We start from the raw sequence: 26,168 nt of genomic DNA on the forward strand, positions 1-26,168 counted from the left end.
ACCCTAATGCGCTATATAGAATTATTGATAAGATAGTTAACAGTGACTTACCAGCAATGTGAGTTAATGTAAGAGAAAGGTCTTTTCAGGTAAGGGAAGAAATACACACCTACCTTCCTTGTCAACAGCAAATGAAAATCCACATTGGGCAACTGATCATTTCTAAGCAAATGGTAGCCATAAATTCCACAAAATAGCAGCAAAACAATCCACAAAACAATCTGCAGCAGCTGACAACACAAATTTCTAGAAGAGCAAACTGCTTGAGTCCCAAAAGTAAAAACCGCACATGTCAATCCCAAACTACCAAAACGTATCATATTTCGAGGTTGGGAAGCTCCAAAAAGGCTCATTCTCTTTGGCATAGAGCTAATGAGAGAGAGAGAGAGAGAGAGAGAGAGAGAGACTTCTGGAGCTTGAGCAGCTGAGTAGCGGGGCAGCTAAATAACCAAACAGTAATCTATTCAACACCTTCTCACCAATCATAAACTGAAGATTCACAAGAACCAGTTGTCTCCCACTCCTGGCAGTGTCTCTGTCTTAGCCACTCCAAAATTGTTATGTCCCCACCCCATAGTTTGGATAGCTTACTAGCAAACAGAAATTGCTTAATACTTAAAAAAGGAAACAGTTTCAATAATATGCATAGATTTGATAATATGACCTGCTCAGTTCATAACCAGAAGAGTGAATAAACCATTTCCTCTTCACTATACAATGTTAGGAGGGCAGCAATCATGGCCTTAACATAATAAATCCACAAATCTGTTAGACACCCACTTTTGCAGGGGTAAAATTAAGACATTATTGTATATCTTAGCATGTTTTTTACTCCAAATGAAATGCACTATAGCATTTTTGAATGGGAAAATAAACTTGAGCTCTCACAGAAAAGTAACTATAGTGATAGGGTATAGGAGTGGCAGAAGTTTCACAGTACTGCTGCAGAGGAATATAGGAACATACCAGGTTTGCAATCATGGGAACCATAACATGCCTAGCCATATACACCTTTAAGCAGACAAATTTAAAAGATTATGCCACCCTTTTCAAGCACTTAATAGTGCTTACTTCCCTAATCTAGCAGGCAAGTATTACTTTCACTGTCTTTAAGGCTAGTCTTGGTAACTGGTGTAAATTTCTGTCCACCCATCCAGTTATCAAGATTAGCCTTAAACGTAGTGAAAGTAATATTTAGTCTGACCTATAAAGAGGAAATATTCTACCTTTCTTATTGACATTTGCAAGACTATTTTCATAATATTGTGTGATATCCTGTAGTCCACAAACATTGCAAACATCACTGCCACAAATTTCATCCTATTTTACACTTACTAGCTCTCTGCTTATGTGTCACACATTTTGGAGACTTGACACAGTGTTGCACACATTTTGGTGAAAAATAACAGTGGTATACAGTTATGCTGGAAAAAATGTTTACACTTTTATCCCTGACACTCTATTCCTGTCACATAGAACACCATTTTACACTTTAACTGTCTTTGTTGTAGTGTATTTCCAGATAATACCTATTACCAGTTTAGTTAACAGCTGTACAATAATTGGGTCCAGTTGCTTATAGTCAATATAAACTATGTATGCCTTCAGGGGAAGTATGCAAAGTGATAAACAGTATTATTTGCATTTAGTCATAGCGTTGTCACCTCACAGTAAGACGCTGTCTGGTTCGATTCTCAGCTAGAGCGTCTTCTGCATGGAGACATGCATGAATGGGTGTACCTTCGTTGAAGGTTGTGCATCAGGGCTGGTAACTGGGCACGTAAAAATCTACTGCCAATCATTAGCGGACCGGAGTTCCACTGTGGCGACCTCTAACGAGCCGAAAGACACAACAACAACAACAACAAGTCATTGCATGCTTCTTGCATCTGGTAATGAATTTCCGTGTTCAGTTTCCAGTAAGCTTGGAATACTGTGGACTTAACAATGAACCATCTACTAAATACAAGTAGCCTGGTTTGTTCAAAAAATATGCATTTTATTTTTTTTATTTGCTCAAACACTGTGACTTAGATGGCAAAGTCTACATGACGGCAGAGTCATTGTATTCCAATAGGTCAGTTAACATGAATGTTCTTGTTTTGAGCATTAAACAGTAGAACTATGTTAAATTATGATGCATGTAGATCTTGGTATTGGAAATATACTGTAGCACCTCAACTTCATAGGTTCCTAGATTAGTACTGCCCTTGTGGGCCATTTTAAGCCTAGACAATTATCCCATCTGAGAATCAAACTCTGCACCTTGTGTTTGTAAGGTAAACACCTTAACTATTATACCAACTTCCCTCCTGAACTGCCAAGTTATATACCAAAGAATGTTAAAAATCTGATGTTTTATTTAGCTCTTATAACCTTCTAAACAAATACTTTTTAGTCATTGCATTTTAATATTGTAAACATGAAATGTTTTCATATTTCTTAGGATTTATGACTTTTCTAACTTATTTATACTTGATATACAATATAGTCCAGAACCTGATATTTTCTTTACTTTACTACAGGCAGAAACTTTGATAAGGATGGCAATATGTTTGACTGGTGGAGCAATTATTCAGCAATGCGTTTTAAGGACCAGTCCCGCTGCATGATTTACCAGTATGGAAATTATACCTGGGATCTGGCTGGAGGACAAAATGTAAGAATCATTTTAAGTACAGCTGTAACAGTAACAGTCGTGTGCAGTTTACTGCATTTTTTTCTTTGCAAGTAATAAAGTTTTTAATATATTACAGTTCAGTATGTTAAACAGTCATTTAAAACGAAGATAGGTTCAAATAACAGTAATGCAATACACTGTATGAACTTTTAATCTTCTGTTCTACAAACTGGAAAATACTGTAGTTCCAGATAAGAAAGAACAGTCCATATTCAGAAACAGTGACCTTGTCGTGTGGGTAAATAACATTTTCAGTTAAACCTCGTTAGTAGATTTTTCTTTTCTACAGCATCTTTTAATATATTTAAATGTATTGCATGTACATTCCTACCTTTCTTTAGAGGAGTAATAAGCAAAGAGAAATATCCAGTCATGTATTTAATGTTTTAATAGGAAGTGATAGGCTACAAAGCAAAAATGACAAAACACTGATACATAAGTGTATGCCTCATTTTAAGTTAAGGTTCTCTGAATGTTCTGAATATGAACATTGGGTGTTCATTTGTTGCAAACAGTAAACCAAGTACAGTTTTTTAGCTCTGCACTTTGTTCATAGACTCGTTGTTCTGTTATATTAATAATTAGTGTTCGTGCTACATTCCATGTAGAGCACATTACTAAGACAAACGCAGATCTTTATACTGATCAGGATTAGTGCTCTTGTTTAATAAACACTAACGGTGTTCTAAGGTTTATGCTATGTAAACTGTCAGCACATAAGAGGTAATTCGAGATCTGCTCCTATAGCATATCGTGTGTGTGTGTGTGTGTGTGTGTGTGTGTGTGTGTGTGTGTGTGTGTGTGTGTGTGTGTGTGTATGTGTGTGTGTGTACATATATATATCTATATATATATATATATATATATATATATATATATATAAAAACACATTATTTGTAAATATACAGACATTGTTTACATATTCATGTACTCAGAAAATTTATGCACAGTTTAAAATCTTCTGTATTCTGCAGATAAACATGTACTGTTTGTGCACTTTCATTCTAGTTGTAATCTTATTTTTTTGTAAAAAAAAAAAAAATCTGCGAAGCATTTCTCCACTGGCCTCTACTGAAAAACTAATCCCAGATGGACTTTCCTGGTAAACAAAGGCACCTTAAATTACAAATAAATAAATGCAAAGTATTCTGTCTTCTTTAGAAGGCCGGATGAGGGGATTTAGAGTTCAGCTGTCTGATAACACTGTAGTCTTACTGGGAGACATTAATACTCTGTGGGTGATGACAGAGATACCGGGAGGGGCATGACTGTTAAGAATGCCATTACAGATCTGAGCCTAGGGGGTGAGTTGCTACCCAGCCTTTTTGTAAATCATGGACAATCCATCAAAAAACATAATGTTTAAATTCAAGGAGGCTTGAAAATATACTTGGTCAAATTACTGTGACTAATGTCACGTTTGTCTTTGTTTATGTGTTGGCTTGCTTGGTAGGACTGAATTTTAGGGACCATTTTACAACCACACCCTAGGCCGGATTCCAAAAGAATCAGTGTAAGTCTGCCCTGATTGCAAAACACATGTTCTCAGTGTAAGTGACTTACTTCGGTGTAAGGCCTATCTATAAACCGGTTTACACTGGGGGCCAGATTCCAAAAGGCCTGTTCTCAAAGTTAAGAAGTCCCTTACACCATGAGCAAGTTTTTTTTTTTTTTTTTTTTGGAATGGGCCCCCTATTTACAAAGAAGAACAGTAATCACATATAGTAAAAAAATAATCAGAAAGTTACAAATTCCAAGGCAGTGGTTTTACAAAACTTTTAATTCTGAATACATAAACTAATTACAATGAACTATATACACAAGGGTTACCAACTCCCATAGATCACATACACATCTTCTTAAATGGCTCAGCTAAGTTCACACAAGGGTTACCAACCCCCACAGATCACATACATATCTCCTCCTTTACATGGCTGCATGATTAGCTTGTCTCCTCCTCTTTTTAACTGTGCTATAAATACTGCAAGTAAAACTTTGAAAAGTAGATTTCTGAAGAAGTTCATATTGCTCAATAAAAGCAGCGAACGAAAGCGCTTAAATCTTCTTTCCGTGTCAGCGTTTTCTTTGCTCCAGACAGGCCACCTCACCACAAAGTAGAAGTTTCATTTTCCTGGTAGTAGCAATACGTTTTGTATATATATATATATATATATATATATATATATATACACACACACACACATACATATTTGAAAAAAACACTGAGCTGCATAATTAATTTTTTTTTATAAAATATAACACAATCAATCCAACAAAGAATATAAACAAATACAAAACTCCATATCACAAGAAGCAGCCAACTTGCAAAGCTCAGTATTAACACTGCTTACAAAAAATACACAGAACAGTTAATTATCATTCTGTCTGGAAATAATCTTTTAAACTTAGCATTTAGCTTTAAAACTTTCTGATTTCTTATTAACACATAAGTAAATCAACTATTTACAAAGGTGTCTACATAAACAATAAAATCTTTCTGACAAAGTCATCTTCTAATATTCTTTATTTAACTATTATTATATATTTTTCTAACAGATCTTTAACTTTCAACCAAGTATTTATAATATGTACTAAGTTTTTATGTTAAATATTGTGAGTTGAATTTTAAATCTTTCATAAAAAGAAGTAATTAAACATTCTGAAATGTTATCGTATTACTACTCACCTCTCTGTGTAGAGGAGGGGTTAAAGGAGAATAATGGTCTTAGGGGTGGGAGGATAACATAATGGTTAAGGTACTTACCTTAAAGACACAAGGTGCAGGGTTTGATTCTCATATGGGGTACAGTACAGTTGTGTATTCACTGTTGCAGTCATTTGGGTTATCTGCTTGCAGTAGCCCTCAGTCAACCTGATTAACAAAGTCTTGGGTCCTGCGTTGGTTGCTGTCCCTTCTTCCATGATGTCAGGTCATCAGGGGTATAAAACATGCAGCCGACCCCATTACATCAATTTTTCTTGCCCCAGATGTCAGGTGCCCCCCTAATGGGAAGCAATTAAATCGATAAATACAAGGATATACTTCCAACAAAAAAGTAAGTACACCAAAACACTTTTAGAGCAGAGTAAGTGAGAGTAGAGGTATAGCCAAAAGAAGAAAGGGGGCTGGAGGGAGGGCAACCAGGACTACAACAGTGAATACACTCGAACATCTACATTTATGGTAAGCGTACACAACTATGCTATGTCCTTCGTGTTTCACTCTTGCAGTCATTACATTTGGGTAGATTCCCAAAGCTAAGGTTGGGAGGAGGAATTTAAATAGAATTATGACCAGCTATAAGGCCCTGCAAAACTGCAGTGGCAAAACCAGCTCTGGATTTAGAGAAAATTGGCAAATGATAATGCTTGGTGAAAGTATGTACAGAACTTCAGGTAGCAGCTTCTAGGATGTCCCTAGTAGAGACACCCCTGAGAAAGGCTGTAGAGGTAGATGCAGCCCTGGTTGAATGGGGTCTGATGCCCTGTGCGATAGGTTTTCCATGGTGCTTATAGCAGAAATGAATGCAGTGGCCTATCCATTTTGAAATGGTTTGTTTTGAAATAGCTTTCCCCTCTGTCCCTGCAGCAAATGCCACCAGCAGTTGTTCAGATTTTCTTTGAGGTTTATTCCTGTCCAAGTAGAATCTAAGCTGTCTGTGCACATCTAAAGAGTGCAGTATCCATTCCCCTTTGTTCTGTGGGTTAGGAAAGAAGGTAGAAAAATGAATGGACTGATTAAGAGCCACACTGGATATAACCTTGGGCATGAAGGAGGGATTGGTTCTGAGGGACACCCTGTCTGCATGAAAGATGATGAAAGGTTCCACTGTCATAAGGGCCTATAATTCAGATATTCTTCTTGCAGAAGTGACTGCTAAAAGGAAAGCTGTTTTCCAGGAAAGAAATTTTAAATCTGCAGTAGCAGCTGGCTCAAAAGGAGGAAGAGTTTCTCCAAGGCAAAGTTAAGATCCCAGGCTGGAGTTGGAGCTCTCCTGGGTGGCCTTAAATTTTTGGCCCCTCTGAGGAACTGCTTGAGCAGTGGGTGAGAGAAGAGGGGAGGCTCTGTGCTATAATGAGCTGAAATGGCTGAGGCATGAATTTTGATGGAGGAAAAAGACAAGCCCTTATGAAGCATCTCAGTCAAGTATTGTGGAATCTGAGGTAAATTGGGCGTTGCTGCATTCATTCCTTGAGACTGGTTCCAGGCACAGAATCCTTCCCATTTTGCAACATAAGATTTTCTAGTACTAGGCCTCCTTGCCTCTAAAATTATATCCATCACTGATTTACTGAGGGATGGTAAAGGAGAGATTAGATAATTAGCCAGGCTGCTAGGTTCAGGGTTTGCAGCTGAGGGTGCAGAATCTGGTTCTCCTGCTGAGACAACAGGGAAGGAGTCTGAGTCAGGTGCCATAGAGCCAAGCGTGACACACTGTGCAAGAGTGGGTACCAGTGTTGGCGAGGCCAGTCTGGTGCAATTAAAATCAGGCAGAGGAGGAAGGGCATAAACTGATAGGTTTTTCCAGCTGAAGGATAGAGCATCCACTTTCCAAGCTAGCTTGTGGGAAATCCTTGTGCAAAATTTGTCCAGTTGATGGTTCTGAGGAAGGCAAACAGGTCTATATCTGGGCTCCCCCATTTGCTTGTCAACATGTTGAAAATCCTTGGTTCCAGTTTCCACTTGTGTGGGTCCATGAGGTTTCTGCTTAGTCCATCTGCCAGTATATTTAGTTTTCCTGGCATGAACTGAGCTTGTGGATTCACTTGGTAGCTCAAGACTGTGTTCCACAATGCCATGGCTAGTCTGCAGAGGGTGTAAGAATGTGTACTCCCCTGCTTGTTTATGTACCACATGACAGTGGTGTTGTCCGTCTTTACCATTAGTTGTCCTGGAAGAATGTGGTCCTTGAAGGCTGTCAGAGCATTCTGTACAGCTAACATTTCCTTTTGATTTTTGTGCAGGTGCATTTGACTTGGGTTCCAATTGCCTTGAATGTACTTCCCTGCCAGGTGAGCCCCTCAAGCATAGTCTGATGCATCTGTTGTTAAGATTTGGGTAGCAGGGGGTAATGTGAATGGTAGTCCCCTGTTTTGGTGGCAGGCTTCTGCCCACCAAAGGAGCTCTAGGCATAGGCAATGTATGATAGGAATCCTTGCTTCTAGATCCTGTGAATGTTGACACCACAGGCTTTTGAGATACCATTGTAGTTTCCTCATATGCAGCCTTGCATGTGGAATTAGAATAATGCAGGAGGCCATGAACCCAAGGCTTGCAGTATTTGCCTTGCAGATAGCAGGGTTTTTGTAGCCACTTGTTTGAAGTAAGTTGTCAAATGAATTTGTTTCTCTGGCATGAGGAAAGCCATCTGGGAAGTTGTATTCAAGCTTGCTCCCAGGAATATAATTTGTTGACAGGGTACCAGGTGGGATTTCTTTTCGTTTATGGTGAACCCCAGACAAGTCAGTACCCTTTGAACAAAGGCCAGATGATTCAAAAGAATGTCCTTGCTTTCTGCCTGAATTAGACAATCGTCCAGGTATGGGTATATATGAATATTTCTTTGCCTGCAAAATGCAATGACTGGAGCTAGGCACTTTGTGAATACCCTGGGCGCAGTAGATAAGCCAAAGGGCAGTGCAGAGAACTGATAGTGCATGTAGCCTGCTTTGAAGCGTAGGTATCTTTTGCAAGACTCCCTGATTGGGATGTGCAGGTATGCTTCTTTTAAGTCTAGTGTTGCCAACCATGCATTTTGCCTAGCACAGAAAGCAGCTGGTGAAGAGTCAGCATTTTGAATTTTGGAATCACCAGAAAGGTGTTTATAATAGAAAGATCAAGGCTAGGACGCCATGTATTGCCTTTTCTGGGTAACAGGAAAAGTCTCGAATAGAAACCTTGTCCTTTTTCCTCTTCTGGTACCAACTGAATAGCCCCCATGTTTAAGAGGGAGAGTACTTGATTTTGGGCCTCTGCCCACGGATTTGGGGGTAGATCTGGCCACCCACTTGGTGCTGGTAACATGTGGAAATGAAATCTGTATTCTTGGGACACTATATTTCAAACCCATTTGTCCTAGGTAATGAGTTTACCAGTTTTTGGCCTGCAGACTAATCTTTCCGCCTAAGGAGCATTCAGTTGGGAAGTGCTTGGAAGTTTTAAAAGCAAGTCATTGATACAGTTTTCCATAGGGGGTTGTCTTACTACTCCCAGGTTTGGGTACGGAAACCCCCCACTGCCTAGTCTTGTGTGCCCTTGGGACTGAAACCTGGGGTTTCTGCTGTGTCTGGGTTTGGCATGAGAAGACCTGGAAGGGGCTGGAAAGGATCAATTTTTAGAGGGCCAGTGCTTACTAAATCTAGGAGGCTGAACTTGTAAGAAATATTTAACAGTTTGCATAGATTTAGCTTTATCGTCCATCTTTTTAAGAACTTCCTCAGCCTTGTAGCAAAACAGGCGGTCCTGATTTAAGGGAGCATCCAACAATTTAGCTTTAACATGATCAGGCAAAGATTTCTCCTTAAGCCAAGCATGCCTTCTGAGCACAGACCCAGTAACAGCAGCCCTGCAAGAGGCCTCTAATGAATCAAATCCACATTGCAAAGTATGTTTTCCAACCTGTTCAGCAGAATGCATTAAATCCTGTAATTCTTTATTTTCAGCACAGTCAGGAATTAACATCATTTTCTGTTTAAACAATCCAATAACATGTTGTTGATACTTTAACATATGAAACTGGTAGTTTAAAGCCCTAATGCTCAAGGTTGCAGAAGTGTAAACTTTCTTACCCCATCTATCCAGCACCCTGGAGTCTCTATCAGAAGGGGTAGGATTTTTAGCAGTTGAAGCCTTAATGCCCTTGGGTCCCTGTGAAATAGTCTCAGGATCCGTAATAGAATTTTTAAAAAGGAACTTGTGAGAATCAGGAACCCTGTAATATCTATCAGGTTTTCTGGGAGCAGGAGGCAAAGAATCAGGGGCCAAACTAGATTCTGAAAAGGCATCAACAATGTCTAGTACAGGAGGTATAGCTAAAGGCCTATGCTGAGGCAGGAGTAAGAAATCCCTAAGCCTCTTGTTTGAATCAGAAAAATCCTGGCTTTCCCAGTGGAAATACTCCCTTAGGGTATGTAAGGTTTCACCAAAAGAAAAATCCTCTGCAGGGGAAACAGAGGGAATAGAGTCCTCTGCATCAGAATCCTCATAAGTAGATAAGGGCAAATCCAGATCATCAGAAGAATCAGAAAAATCAGAAACCTGTTCAGAAGATTCATAAACAACTTCAGACCTAGCTCTCTTAAAAGGGGGAGGTTGGCTTCCCCTGATTAGAGTTATAAGATCTTCAGACATTCTTATAATTTGTTTTTTTAGGCATAGAGGCCTGAGCATGTGGCCTGGGCGTCGGTTTCTTAGGCATGGTTTGAGATTTGGGCCTAAATGAAGAAGGAGGCATCGGTTTAATATGCAAGCCGTAGGCCTGAATACACCCTCAGAAGCTGGTGCCTGCACAGAGGCTCTGGACCCATCCAAGGTAGAGACATCCGCAGGTTCCACAGTTGAAGCATTTTGCGGCATACCGGACTCCGAATGGGTCTCAGTAAAGACCTGCAAGTCAGAAGTAGCAGGTATCAGGGACTGCAAAAGCACCTCACTGAGTACTGGTGAACTGGTGACTTGCTTAAGAGAAGCGTCATCGGCAGCTTTGGACCTTGGTGGCCTGTCTCTGTCTTTATCTTTGTATTTTTTCAGAATCCCAGTAGTCGGACGGCTAACCGACGACATTTCTGGATAATTAAACTGAGAACTGAAATATTTAGAAATGAAAATATACCAACGACGGATTGTGCGCTGAGTAAATAAAGCACAAAACTGACAGCAAGGTACGTCATGGTCAGGGCCTAGGCAAGGAATACAGTACGAATTAAAATCTTTGTGAGGTATTTGCTTTCCACAAGTAATGCAATTGTTAACTTTTACTGACATTGGTAAGGAGCAAAAAAAAGTTTCCCCAACAGGGTACTTAGCTTTAGTTTAAGACTTCGGTTCTGAAACTCGAAAATGAAAATTTCAGGAGTCGGCCGACCGGCACTTGCAAACTGCTTCTGCTTTGAACACCGCATGGTAAGAAAAACTGATGTAATGGCGTCGGCTGCATGTTTTATACCCCTGACAACCTGACGTCATGGAAGAAGGGACAGCAACCGACGCAGGACCCAAGTCTTTGTTATTTAGGCCAACTGAGGGCTACTGCAAGCAGATAACCCAAATGTAATGACTGCAACAGTGAAACACGAAGACCATCTGGCTAGGCTTCAAATGGCCCAAAAGGGCAGTTAGCCTAGTACTAATCTATGAACCAATGAACCTAAGGAGTGTAAGTAGACACTTGTAACTGTATGGAGGCCATTCACTTTCAAGAGGCTTAGACTGTGGAGTTACATCACTTGCATAAAAGTGAACTACACCTCACTCTGCCCATTGCACGCTCTTATGTTAGTATACTTTTGCATGCATGGTGAATCCAGGAAGTAAAAATACATCAGCAAGATATACTTAGCTGGCCTCAACTTCTCTCATTCATCAGATCAGTAAACATGTGATACGACCTGCTGCTTATTACAAAAACCTCCTCTATACAGGAAGACCAATCTGGTAAATGGTCACGTCAGAATATCACCATCAAGCATGGGAAACTAAGAAGAATGAAGAGCATTCATGAGATATTAAGGATCTTGAAGTCACTGGTATGGAGTGAACACTGAGTATAAAACAGTGTGAAATCTTAGGATGACCATTAATGCACATTGGTCATAGTCTAAAGCAAGTGTAAGTACCAGATCTTTGGAGTTGGACATAACTTCCTTACCACATCTGGCATGAAACTATACAGATTTTGGTACAAAAAGTGTGTTGCTTTTGTACTGCCCCCTGAATTTTTTCTTAAAGCTGAAAATTCCTACCATGACATCCTGAAAGGCCCAAACCCACAATGTCTCACTATCTTTATTAATGAGTAGGGTACTATATTTCCATGTTAAATGTAACAGCAGGAGTTTCTTACTTACTAGATATACAAGTTGTCAATTAGAGCTAGCAGGTGGAACACCTAAAATTAAAAATTAAAATTAAAATATGATGAAGGTGTAACACTCAAAAAACAAGTTTTCTTGTCACTGGAGACTCAATAGTGAGACACGTGGATGTTCCACTCCCCAGGTTGGACAAGAAGAAAGTCATGGTCAGCTGCCTGTCTGCCACCAGGATTTGTCAAATCATGCATGCACTCATGTCTGTCAACAACAAGTACCGTTATGACACTGTCATAGTTCATGTTGGTGTGAATTATCTGAAATGTACCTCACTGGAATATATGAAAAGAGACATGGTCGAGCTCTCTGAGTACCTGTCCCAGGCAGGTATGTCCCTAGCATTGAGCAGCATACTACCCTCACCTAGAATGATGCCACAGTATAAAGAGAAAATGATTGATTTCAATAATTGGCTTAGTTTTGGTGTCATTTAAAGGGGGATCCAGTCCTTGTCTGCCTGAAATGCCATGGTTGACAAACTTTGCTGTTTTGCCAGAGACGGTTTGCACCTGGCACCCCTAGGCTTTCTGCTGCTGGCAAAGGCTCTCACCTCCCACATAGTGATTTTTTTAGGCGATGAAATTAACCAATCTGAACAAAATAAGGGTCATGCTGCTAAATGCTAGAAGCTTAAACCAAAAACTGCCCTCTCTGGAAGCACTTTTATCACTAGAAGGTATGGATGTCTGTGCAATCACAAATACCTGGGTTAAGGCCTCAGACAGTACCCTGGCCCTGGAAGGCTACAATGCCTTCCACAGCTTTAGACTGCAAATTGAGCATGGGAAAGCCAAAGGAGGCAGTGTTTCAATCTGTATTACAGATAAATTTACCTTGCATCTAGTTAGACTTGACATCTCCATGGAGTTACACCAGGTCCAGGTTACTGTGGGTACAACCCCCATACAAGTCCTAGCCGGTTATAGATTCCCCTCCATGGGTCACAACACTTACAAAGCCTACTTAACCAAACTGAAGACAATCCAAATTTTACCAGACACACTGGTTATGGGGAATTTCAATTATCCCACCATCAACTGGGGAACCTACTCTAGCCCAAACCCACTAGCACAAAAGTGTCTTGACTTTGTAAATTCAAATGCCTTGGAACAAATTGTCCATAGCCCAACAAAAGGAACAAATATTCTAGATCTGGTCTTCACCATGTCAAGCAAGTGCACTGCTGCAGCTGTTGGACCCTCATTAGTTAAAACTGACCACAAATCTGTCACCTTGAAACTGACACTAACATCAGAACTCACAAAGGGTGAAATCAGACTAAAAATTTTCACCAAGGCAAACAAATACCTCTTAGGAGAAGGTATAAATGTATTCCAAGCCCCACTGCAAGCTAAAAGTGGTAACTAAGCCCAAGCTTACACTAAAGCCCTGTACAGTCACTTGCATAAGTGTATAAACTCTACTGTACCAGAAAGAATCAAAGCCAGAGCCCCAAGTAAAAACAAGCTGACATGGTGGACATCCAGCATCAACAAACTCTACAATAAATGCAAAAAGTTGCTTCCAAGAAAACAAAGGCAAGGCCCTAACAATGGGAAAGCACCCTCCTCAGCCTTAAAAGGCAAATAAAAAAACTTGTCAAATCACTACCAAGGATAACCATAAGGCCTTTTACAGCTACGTACGTAACCTAAAGTGTTGGACCAAAGTATGTACAGAACTGGTGGCCAATGGTATCACACACACATAGTAAACCTGCTAGCAGATACGTCTGGAGAAAACTTCACTCCCTTATCCCCTCCTATCTTACAACAAGCCCTCCCCCAAACCTCCCCAACACCTTACATATCTGAAGAGAAGGTCCAAAACACAGTCTCTGAGGGACCAGATAATATCCCAGGCTGTCTTCTAAACAGGCTAAAACATGAGCTAGCGTCACCACTAATTACCATTTTCAATCACAGCCTAAGCACAGGCTTTGTTCATGCGGAATGGAGAACAGCTACAGTTATTACCCTCCACAAAGATGGCCTAGCAACAGACTCGGGGAATTATAGACCCACAAGCCTGACCAGCCTCATCTGTAAGGCCATGGAATGTATCATTGTGGGCCTCATAAATAAAGACATGAATGACCTCCAAACCCTGCATCCTACCCTATTCAGCTTCATGAAGGGCAGATCCTACTTGTTAAAACTGGTGGATTTATTTGAAACTGTGCCCAAGGCCATTGATGAGGGCAAATCTGTCCACACAGCATACCTCAACTTGGCAAAGGCTTCTGACACAATCCCACATGCAGGCATTATCAATAAACATAGCAAACTGAATGTAAACCTCTTTGTTGTAAGATGGGTTGCCAAATGGCTCACAAACCAGACACACACTATCAAAGAGGGTGACTCCACATCAGCCAGCAGACCTGTTACCAGCAGGGTGCCACAGGGGTCAGTGCTGGACCCCTACTGTTTGGTATACACTTCTCAGATGTTAAGGTCAAAATTAAGGGGTTGTGGCTGACCAAGTCTGCAGACAGCTGCAAACGTAAGTCCAAACATTGAATCCCCAAATGGCCAATGGTATTACACACAGGTAACAAACCTGCTAGCTGACATGTTTGGAGAAAATTTCAATCCTTTATCCCCTCCTAACTCCAGGAGGATGTCACGCAGACCAATGACTGATTTACTAGTCACAGTCTCAGACTGAATGCAAAGAAATGCATCATCATCATCATCATCATCATCATCCCCTTCGGCGCATATAATGTCCCTTCTCACTATCAAATCAACAACAATAACTTAAGTACCCCTGAAATGGTAAGGGACCTGGGATTACAGGTTGACTGCAACCTTAACTTTGACCACCACATGTCTACCATAGTAAGAAAAGCTTTCCATGTAGCACACTTGATTAGTAAAGGTATCGCCTCGAGAGTAAAAGAGGCTATAACTCCCTTTACTCTGCACTTATTTGGCCCATAATTAAGCATAATGCCCATTCTGCATGTACCGTACAATGCACCTGCAGCAATTATAGAGAGACAACAGAGGTCTCTAACAAAGAAGATCAAGAGCCTCCAGCATATGCCTTACATGGACTGACTATAATCCCTGTCACTACACTCCATATCACATAGACTTCTTAGGGGAGACATATGCCTGGCCTGCAGAGTAATCCAAGACCCAAACCTAATGAATTTACTGCATATCCGTAAATCAAATGGGTATGGGGCTACCCATTTTAGGTACTTAAATATGGCCTGCAACTTAAATAGGACATGCTGGAGTGGCAGATTTATCTCGCAGCGACTGCCACATCTTTGGAACAGGCTACCAATTCATGTGAAAAAAAGCACCTCTGACACTGTTCAAGAGGAACCTGGATGACCGGATGGGGCACTGTAAATTCTTACTGGGGACAGTGCCCACAACCCTCCTGGATGTGGCCAGTCATCACTAATTGAAATCTTGGGTATTGACTAGCAGATCTATTGTATTACATTGGGTTGAAACGGCTAGGCTTAAGATGACCTCCGGGTTAATAGCCTAGTACTCTCCTATGATCCTATGATACTATGAAGTCATAGTAAAGCCAAAATGTAAGCAATAAGTCATCATTATCATCACCCCCCTTTTTCCCATTTTCTACTCAGGGTCAGGGTGTCTTGTCAACTGTCACCATATGTCTCTTGATTTGATGACCCTCTCTTACCTTCTTCAACATTCTTGTCTGATTGTTACAGGTCTTCTCTCACACAGTCTGTTCATCTCTTTGCTGGAACCCCTCATCTCTACTTTTCTTCTGCCTGTCTGTCCAAAATCTTTTTTACCAAATTTTCTTCCACTTTTCTGCAAATGCACCCAAACCACTATAATCTGTTCTCTTTTATCTTCTTTTCAATTGGAGCTGATCTGGCCTCTATTCTGATGTCCTCACTTCTTCATCTTTCCCACATTGTGCATCCTACCACCCATCCCAGGCACTTTTTCTCCATCACCTCTAGCTTCCTGAACTGCTCTGTCTTTAAGTCCAGGTTTCTGCACCATACAGTTGTACCAGTTGCCCTACTACAGTTTTATACACCTTACTTTTCAGCTTCTTTTATACTCTTCTACCAAATACTATACCTAACACTCTGTGCCATTTGGCTACAGCCCCTCTGATTCTAGCTTTAACCTCCTTATTCAGACTTCCCTTCTCCTCAACCACCCTTCACATGTACCTGAAGCTGTTAACCTGTTCCAGTGATTTCCTTTCTATTTCAAATCTCAGCTTCACCTGATTTCCCCCATATGCTGTCATTACAACTGTCTTACCTGTACTAACTTTTATCCCATGTGCCTTCAGGTTTGCATTCCATTCCCCTATGCGTCATTGAAGTTCTTGCTCAGAGTCTGCCTGTAATGCAACATTGTCTGCATATAGCAACTTTGTTGATCATTTCTGCCAAACTGTTTGCTAATGTAGTCCATCACCAGCATGAACAATAGTGGGTTCAGAGTTGAACCGCTCTGTGAGATTGAACACCATTGGTACTTGAGTCACCAAGCTCTTGTACATAGCCTGCACTAATTCTGTTAATGTTTCTGGGACGTCAAGCCACCACAGGACTGACCAAAGAAACTTTCTTGGGTCCTTGTCATATGCTTTCTCGAAGTCTAGGAATGCTCAATTGGACTCTTTCGTCATCTCCAGATTTTTCTCAACTAGCTCTCACTGCAAACATTGTTTTTGTTGTGTTGCATCCTGATCTGAATCCGAATTGCTCATCTCCCATCTTACTTTCTACTGCTCTGCTTATTTGTTTATCAATCACCCTCTCCAGAACTTTCATGCAGTGCAACAGGAGTTTGATACATCTATACTGCCTACAGTTGTGAATGTCCCCTTTGTTCTTCAACACTTGCACTAATATGCTTATTGTCCAGTCATCTGGGATACACCTTTCTGGCCATACCACGATGAGTACCCTCAGAAGCCATTTCTCCCTGTCTCCCCAACATTTTGATGATATCTGCTGTGACCTCATCTGAGCCTGCTGCTTTGACCTGACTTCATTTTCCTTTGTGCTTTTCTAAGTTTTTCTAGGGTCGGCTCCTGCTCTTTTTTCATAGTAAACTGTGTCAGGGTAGTACAGCTTCTGTGGGGTTTTCTTCATTCAGAAGCTAATGGAAGTACTCCTTCCATCAGCCATTAACGTCCTTTGGATTGGACTGGTGAGCAGCTTGTTGCTGGCATCCCCTACTTAGGGTGTCTGACTATCTTCATCTTTCTGTCTTTGCCTTGCAACCTGATAGAGTGCCATCTACTGAGTTACCTTCCAGAAGCTGGTACAGTGCCTCTGATGCCTTGTTCTTTGCTATTGCAACTCCATTCTTAGCCTCTTTGTTAGCCGACCAGTATTCCTTCCTAGCCTGGTCTGTCTTTTCTACCTCCCACTTTTTCCTGCACTCCTTCTTTCTTTCAATGACTTCCTTGACTACTGCATTACAGCATCAGCTTTCTCTATGTACCTTATTTCCATACTGGCTTGACCACATATCTGTTCTATAATCCTCACACATGCTGTTTTGAGGTGCTGCCATTCTTCTTCAACTCCACCTATTTTCTCTTCTTCCTGATGTGCACTGATCATTTCCTTGAACTCTTGTGCTTCGGCTCTAGTCAACTTCCAGGTCTTTAGCCTCATCACTTTTGCACTTACAACCTTCTCTGACCACTGCTTGCAGATGATTTTGGCAACCAGTGGTTTTGTGGGCTGAGTGTTTCACTGGGGATGACTTTGCAATCGCTGATTCTACCCCAGTGCCCTTTTATTGCTAGGAGGAAGGCTACATGAGTTGCATGTTGGCCACTCTTGTATGTGATCTCGTTACTGTTTCTTTTGCTAAACCATGTGTTGGCCACCATCAAGCCATTTGCCAGACAGAAGTCTATAATGTCTTCTTTATTCTTGTTGCCAAACCATATAGACCTAGGCAGTTCTCATATACTGTTCTGTCTGTTCCAAGATGTGCATTTGGGTCACCCATTATCAACACAAATTCTTGTTGTCCTGGTTTATCTAGTAGGTCTTGTCACTGCTGTATGAATCCACTCTCTTCCTCACTATCACAGCCTTGCTGTGGGGCACAGGCTGCAATTATGAATACTGCCCTGCCCTTATACCGGAGTCTGATTGCCATGAGTCTTACACTAATTCTGATGACATCCCTCACTGTCTTCTGAAGCCAGTCCTTCACAACAACTCCCACATCATTTCTGGTCTGTTCTCCTCCTAAGTAGTAGACTCTGGATCCCAAGCCAAGTGGCTTTGCTTCACTGCCCTTCTATCTTGTCTACTGGATACATGAGATGTCCAGCCCCCTCCTTACCATCATGTCATCTACTTTCAAGCAGCCTACACTGAGTGTAACAATTCTTAGTTCATGTTAGGTACGTTGATTGGTTTTACATCCAGCTTTCACTCAACAGAGCTATCCCAGGTAACCAAAGCTGGGCAATTGGACACCACCTGACCAGCAGCTTATTGTCCCTGGGCTGCTGAGCTTTATGGTAGGCACACACTGCCAATATGGACACATACATCCCCTCATCATTAGCATAGGTCCCTGGTATTGGTCAGAGTAGGCTGGGTCCTTGATTCACTTATGAACAGCAAATACCTATGCCCATTTGGTGACATTAGTCAATATGACAAAATTACGTAGCGCGATATTTTACAGTGTTGAGTGGCTAGGCCTGACACAACACACAGTCTGTGATCCTCGCTCTCCTATCTTGAGGATACTGAGCACCACCACAGTTGATGACCAAAATTGGTTGGTCTATGCAACTCCTTCCCCTATAGACACCATCCGGAGTCTGTCCTGTAGCCCACAACTCCATTTGTGAGTGAGACTGAGGTGGAAACACTCAGCATATTTTGCAAGGTGGGGGAGGGGAACTCCACAGAGACACAATGAGAACAATGCAAACTCCATGCATACATTGGTCAGAGGTCAGGATCAAAACTTGTACCTTATGCATTGGAGGCGAAGACCTTAACCATTATGCCAGTAAGGACCTTTGTTTGTTTAACTAGCATGCATTGCAGTTATATGTAAATTATTGCCCAATACATACCATGGCATCATATATAGAGAAAATGAGAAAACTGACTAAAGAGTGAAAAAAAATCAAACAAGACTCTATAATCTTCATTATATGCAAAATCACTTTCACCTTTAATTTCAGCAGTATAACTAGAAATTAAATTAATTGTAAAGCAAAGATGCTTCAGAACGTGAGAAATACACTATGTGATCAACTGTTACTCTGGGACCACGCTGCATCTGGGCTTAGAACCTCTTGTTTTTATTTATAGAATATCACCTAAATTAAGCACTTACTGACAGCAGAGGACCTTTCTCCAGTTGCCCATACTCTGTTTCCCACCCTTCTGGATTCTTTAAGCCTTCTTTGTATTGGGCTTGACCCTCTCCACCTATTGTAGAACTTTGCAACTGTTCTGTTAATTGGTGCATCCCAATATACACTCATATCACTTGTATGGATCTGACTCTGCAATAGATTCCAGCTACATTATGTGGATCCTACCTGTTCCAACACATTTCTTCTGAGGAATACAGCTTGTGTCCTCCATTTGTTCCTTAGGAGGCTGGTGCTGATTCTTTCAATGTATTAGTGTCTTTATGTTTTTTAACTTTTTCTCATCATATCGCTAGAATTCATTGCTTTGACAGCTCTGGAAAGATTCCAGTATTGGCAGTTTAGAATGTTGCTTTAGTCAAACTTGTTTTCCCATAAATGCTAAAGTCACACAAATTAGGTCTCAATATGTTTCAGTGCCATGCATTTTGTGATAGCCTGTTCCCACAAAATATTCATTCAGGTAGATAAATGTTTCCTCTCCAGCCATCACTAGCCAGCCTTTGTACATATGTTATGCCTCCATTTTCCATATTGACAAAAATGTTCTTTCTATTCATCTTCCACATTCACAGTTATCATATTATTAATAATCTTAGGGAAGCTAAATTGTTCTATTCCACCATCATCATCATCTTCATCATCATCATCATCATCATCAGTTAAATGCACACTTCCTCTAGTGTAACCATTGCCATCTTTGTACTAGTTGACACCTTTATACTGTCTGGGAGAAGTACCTTCAAGACCAGAGTCAAATGAATTTATATTCTATTTTTCTTCTTCTGCACTCTGACCACTTAAGTAAACTGTGATCTGTAACTTCAGATAAATAAGGATGTAAGCAATGTTGGTTGACTTTTTAGAATATATCTCTTTCCTAGCTGCCAGATTTGCCCCAGAACTTGCTTATCCTCTTACCATAACATAAACTATAGAAGAATTATTCATTTCTTACCATATTTCCCATCAACAGGTGCAGGCTGGAGAAGTTGTTTGACCGCAACTGAGCTACAAAATATAAGTATTTTTTGATTATTTTAACAGATTACTGTTTTTATAATTTAATATATATAAAGCACTTTGTCTATTCAGAATCTTCAGAAATCTTTTTCCGTTTAAAAACTTTCATAGCTTGTTGTCTTAGGCTATTGTATAAACTGAAGCATTTACTCTGTGTAATTATCTCTTGGCTAGTGGGGGCTGGTTCTTTTGTGTTCTTGTAAAAAAAAAGTTGTTGTTCTGGTCTTTGGTGCAGGCTGGAGAAGTTGTTTGACCGCAACTGAGCTACAAAATATAAGTATTTTTTGATTATTTTAACAGATTACTGTTTTTATAATTTAATATATATAAAGCACTTTGTCTATTCAGAATCTTCAGAAATCTTTTTCTGTTTAAAAACTTTCATAGCTTGTTGTCTTAGGCTATTTTGTCCCAGCCTCCCTCCCTGTTGGTGTCTTGCTCTTATACTTGGTGGCTTTGCAGTTGCCCGCCCCTACTGTGACACACCTCCCAGTCTAGTGGCATTAGCTCATTCTTCTTAATACAGAGAGAACATTTGATAAGGCCTTCTGTTCCTCCTTTTTACCTTTTCAAAAAGTAAAACAAAACTTTTTTTTCTTCTTCGCCTGAACCTTCTTGTGTTCTGACTGTCCTTCTCAAACATATTGGAAATATACAGTATATTTCAGAGCATTTGTTATAACTGTATTTGCTATAACTGATTTAAGTATTTTTTCTGGCTTTTTGAATATTTACTGCTTAGCGACTGCATCTTAGCCTGTTTATACAGCTCTGCATTCTATTTAAACTGTTTTTGTGTTGATTAACTGTTTTGCACTCTTAAAAGTTATTTGTTGCTTAATTTTACCTGTAGGCTAACATACTCAAGTGTGCTAGCCACTTAAAAGCATTTATAGCATTTACTGTCTGTTTTTTTCCTTGTCTCTGTAAAAAAAAAAAAAAAAAAAAAATCTCTTGTTTTCCCACCTTACTGAACTAGAGTAGTCCAGTTTCAGAGTTGCTGATCCCTGGGCTTTGTTTTTAGTTCCTGTTACTGATCCATTGCCTTATTAGGAAGGAGGGAAGTTTCTTTGCTTACCAGTGGGAGTGGGAAGCACTGAGCAGCCTTTTTGTCCGAATTGGTGAAGTTTCAGCCAGAAACTAGTAGTCTATTGGTCGTTTGGGCCAATTCCTAGCTCCTTTCAGCCCCCTGCTATAAAGCACGCTAAACATGTGTTTTCCAGCTTGTACCAACTCTGCACAGATCCTCGTGGTGGCCTGCAGAGTGATCCAAGCAGCAGAGAGCTAAAAGAGTGACTTTCTACCAGATATAAGTATTTTTGTGGCTTTCCCACTGTTATTAAGCTAGCGACTGCATTTCGCCTGTTTTACTGCTACTTTAAGTGATTTCTGCATTTTACACTGTTTATTGCACTTTAAGTTACTAATTGTTGCAAATTGTTTCTGTAGGCTACACACTAAAGTGCGCTAGCCGATTTACAGCATTTATAGCATTTACTGTCTGTTTTTTCCTTATCTCTGTAATAAAACAAAAATCTCTTGTTTTCCCACTTTACTGAACTAGAGTAGTCCAGTTTCAGAGTTGCTGATCCCTGGGCTTTGTTTTTAGTTCCTGTTACTGATCCATTGCCTTATTAGGAAGGAGGGAAGTTTCTTTGCTTACCAGTGGGAGTGGGAAGCACTGAGCTGCCTTTTGTCCGATTTGGTGAAGTTTCAGCCAGAAACTAGTAGTCCATTTGTCGTTTTGGGCCAATTCCTAGCTCCCTTCAGCCCCCTGCTATAAAACACGCTAAACTGTACTGCTGATCTAACCAGCATATTCTATAACTGAAAAGTTCATCTCTACTTGATTCCCAAGTAGACTATTCTCTATCTGTAAAGCCTAGCACTTACTCCTACAGTACTTGCACCTTGATAAAGCACTCTTATTATAGATAGTACCCCACCAGCCCAAAACCCACTTCCCCCGGAGTCCTTTGAAAGTTCTTTATCTACTACTTCTAGTATGTCGAGGGATCAGTTGCTAGTGTCCTCTCCAGCTCAACTAGTGAACCTGGGAATATTGAGGCAATGTTACAATTGCCTCATGTACACAGACAATCCTCTCCTTCTCCCACAAAACACAAATACATGCGAGAGATGCAACTATATGGCCAAACTGGAGGCTGAGCTCTCTCAACATAGGACTGGCAAGACCAGACAGGAGGAGAAGGCAACCACACACAATACATACCCAGTCACACATGGTACCATCACAACTTCAAATCATACACATACTCACACAAAGACATACTCGGAGGCTCTGGTCAAAATTTACCAAAACAGCAGAGGCCACCAAAGCAGACACCCAAACAACTACCACCTCACGACCCAACACATGCAACACATAGACCACACAGTCAGAGTGTCAAACAGTCACAGCCCTTAAGGCCAAACAAAATGCCAGACACACTTGTCATTGGTGATTCCATAGTCAGACACACTGACGTCCGCTCACCAGACTGAGTAAGGAGAAGGTCACAGTAAGCTGCCTGTCGGGCGCTAGAATCCGCCACATAATGCAAGCACTCAGGTCTCTCAACAGCAGGTACAAGTGCGACTCAGTCTTTGTCCACGCTGGTGTCAACGACCTGAGACGTACCTCCTTGGACTACATGAAAAGGGACGTCGAGGAGCTCTCTGATTATGTAGCCCAGGCAGGTATGACCCTGACCTTGAGCAGTATCCTACCTTCACCTAGAATGATGCCACAATACAGTGATAAGATGATCAGCTTTAATAATTGGCTTAAATTCTGGTGTCATTCAAAGGGGATCCAATGTCTGTCTGCCTGGGATGACATGCTGGACAAGCCACGCTGCTTCGCAAGGGACGGCTTGCACCTGTCACCCCTGGGCTTCCGGATACTGGCAAAGGCTCTTGCCACCCCCATAGTGCCTTTTTTAGGCAAGGCTCAAATTCTAAACCTACCACCCTAGAACACCAAAAAGGAAAAAACTAAGGGTAATGCTGCTCAATGCCAGAAGTCTCAATCTCAAGATGCACGCACTCGAGGCCCTTCTCAATATGGAGAACATCGATGTCTGTGCTGTGACAGAAACCTGGTTCAAGGCTCCTGAGAGCACCCCAGCACTAACAGGTTTCACCTCATATCATGCGTTCCGGCCCCAAAATCCGGACAACACCAAGAAAGGAGGGGTGTCCATATTCATAAAGGACACCCACACCTCAAGGTTGGTGGCAACGCACGATGCATCGGAGACCATCCAGGTGCAATTAACCATAGGCAAGACTGCTCTGCAATTTGTAGCATGTTACAGGCCACCCTCTCAAACTCAGGAACCTCACATGGCCTTCCTGAAAACATTGGAGGGATAAATGTATCTCCAAACACCATCATACTAGGTGACTTCAACTACCCTAATATAGACTGGGAACACTACTCAAGCCCGAACACTCTAACCCAAAGATTCCTGGAGTTCATAAACTCAAATGCCATGGAACAACTAGTCACCATCCCCACAAGAGGTGAAAACATACTTGATCTCATCATCACAAACATGGGATCAAAATGTTCAACACCGAAGTATACCCTCACTGGTGAGATCAGATCATAAACTAATCTCGCTGGAGGTCCTCATCCCGCCCCCACCTGAAACAAAAAAGACCACAGTGAAAAACTTCTCAAAAGCCGATTTCACACTTCTAAAAACTAGTGTGGTCTCCTTTAAGGCCCCTGAGCCAGTGGTAAACATTACTCAAACCGCTGAATCACTTACAAATGCCTTCTACCAGTACCTACAGGACTGCATGGATCAGGCAATCCCAAACAAAACTAAGACTCTCTGTACAAAAGGCAAGCATCCAGTCTGGTGGACCCCAGCCATAAACAAGCTCTACAACAAAAGGAGGAAGCTACTACAAGATAGAGCAAAATCCTTGAAAGGTAAGACACCTTTGATCATTATAAGTAAAAAACTAAGAGCTCTCATAAAATCATCCAAGGCAAATTTTGAGAGAAAAATCACCAAGGACTCTAAAGACAATCATAAGGCCTTCTTTAGCTATGTTAGAAACCTAGGAGGAAACTCCCAGATATGCTCAGAATTAGTTCAAAATGATGTGAAAATTACTGAACCTACACACATTGCTAACATACTGGCTGACAGGTTCAGTGCAAACTTCTCCCCCCCCCAAAAGGTGAGATATCTATTCCAGAGGATTGTAGCCCCCCAAACATCTCCAACGCCCAGGTGAGAACTGCCCTCACTAAGGCAAAAACACAGCATCCATGGGACCGGATGGTGTCCCCGGCTGTGTGCTTCATGAACTCAACGAGGAATTAAACCCACAGTTAGGACAGCTGTTTAATCTTAGCCTCACCTCAGGATACGTACCCAAGGAGTGGCGCACGGCGACTGTGGTCCCACTTCATAAGGGCGGTGCCTCCACAGACCCTGGAAATTACCGCCCCATTAGCTTGACAAGCCTTATCTGCAAAGCCATGGAGAGGATCATAATGGAACTCATAAATAAAGACATAGGGAACTTGCAGACTTTGGATCCAACCCAGTTTGGCTTTGTCAAAGGCAGATCCTGCCTCTTAAACTTGGTTGACTTTTTCGAGACAGTCACCAAGGCCATTGATGAGGGAAAGGCAGTCCATACAGCCTACCTCGACCTGGCAAAGGCCTTCGACACAATACCCCACTCAGGTATCATCGAAAAACTCATCAGCTTGAATGTAAACCCATACATCACAAGATGGGTTGCAAACTGGCTAAGCGACAGAACCCACAGGGTCAGAGTTGCTGGAGCCATGTCAGACTCAAAGCCTGTCACAAGTGGTGTCCCACAGGGCTCAGTCCTGGGTCCACTCTTGTTCGGCATCTACTTTTCTGAAGTACAAGCAAACACAGGAGGGTTATGGCTGACAAAGTTTGCAGATGACTGCAAACTGGGCCATAGTCGAAAACACATCTGACACAGATATCCTCCAGAAGGGCCTCACAGAAACGGATAACTGGTGCCAGAGCCATGGCCTGAAGTTAAACGCCAAAAATGCATAGTCATACCCTTCGGGAAAAACAAGGTTACCCCTAGCTACCATATAGGTGACAATCCACTGAGCACAGAAAAAGTCATCAGGGATCTGGGGACCCAAGTTGACAGTAGTCTTCGCTTGACACTCATGTTGCTAAAGTAGTTAGGAAAACCTTCTATATCGCCCACCTGATCATGAAGGGATTCACATCTAGATCAAGGGAGGTCATCGTCCCCTGTACTCATCACTCATTAGACCTATGATTGAGTACAATGCCCGTTCGAATGTATCTGACCAGACACCTGATGCAGCTTGAAAGGCCCCAAAAGTTCCTCACCAAAAGGATAAAGGGTCTCAAAAATATGTCTTATGCTGCCCGACTGAAAGAACTCCAGCTTTATTCAGTCTCATACCGCTTGCTCAGAGGTGACCTGTGCCTGACATATAAGGCCATGTCAAACCCAGATTTGATGAATATGCTTCACCTCAAAAATCTAGATCCCTCAGAACCACAAGGGCGGAGACTTAAACCTTGACACGGTTATAAATAGAACGTGCTGGAGGGACAGATTCATCACCCAGAGACTCCCTATGCTGTGGAACAAAATCCCGGTACATGTGAGGCAGAGCACCTCGCTGGCCTTGTTCAAGAGGAATCTTGACCAATGGATGGGAGATCGCAGATATACCCCAGGGATTACTTCAGTGTCACTGCTTGACAGAGGCACAGAAAAATGATAGGCATAGTTTTTATTCAAACTAAAGGGGTGGCGAAAGCCACATAACTATGGGCTAGGCTTATAAATGCCCTTGGGCAGATAGCCTAGTATGAACCTATGAACCTATGAACCTATGAACAAAAATAAATGGTAACCGTTTTCTCTATAATTTTCTTTTGAACCCATCCTGGGGTGCTTTCTTTGTTTTGACAATGCC

General features: G+C 41.4%; 1 protein-coding gene across 3 annotated transcripts in view; it reads left to right on the plus strand.

Moving 5' to 3' along the window:
- MMEL1 (membrane metalloendopeptidase like 1) overlaps positions 1–26,168 on the plus strand; it is a 1,737,390-nt gene that overhangs the window by 1,512,341 nt on the left and 198,881 nt on the right. For all 3 annotated transcript variants that reach the window (XM_044062979.1, XM_044062980.1, XM_044062978.1), the window contains exon 19: positions 2,526–2,659. In XM_044062979.1, the coding sequence (XP_043918914.1) occupies positions 2,526–2,659 (134 nt within the window). The remainder of the gene's footprint in view (positions 1–2,525; positions 2,660–26,168) is intronic.

Source organism: Protopterus annectens, chromosome 2.part1, assembly GCF_019279795.1.
Source record: "Protopterus annectens isolate FY-2018-M chromosome 2.part1, PAN1.0, whole genome shotgun sequence".
Lineage (NCBI taxonomy): Eukaryota > Metazoa > Chordata > Ceratodontiformes > Protopteridae > Protopterus > Protopterus annectens.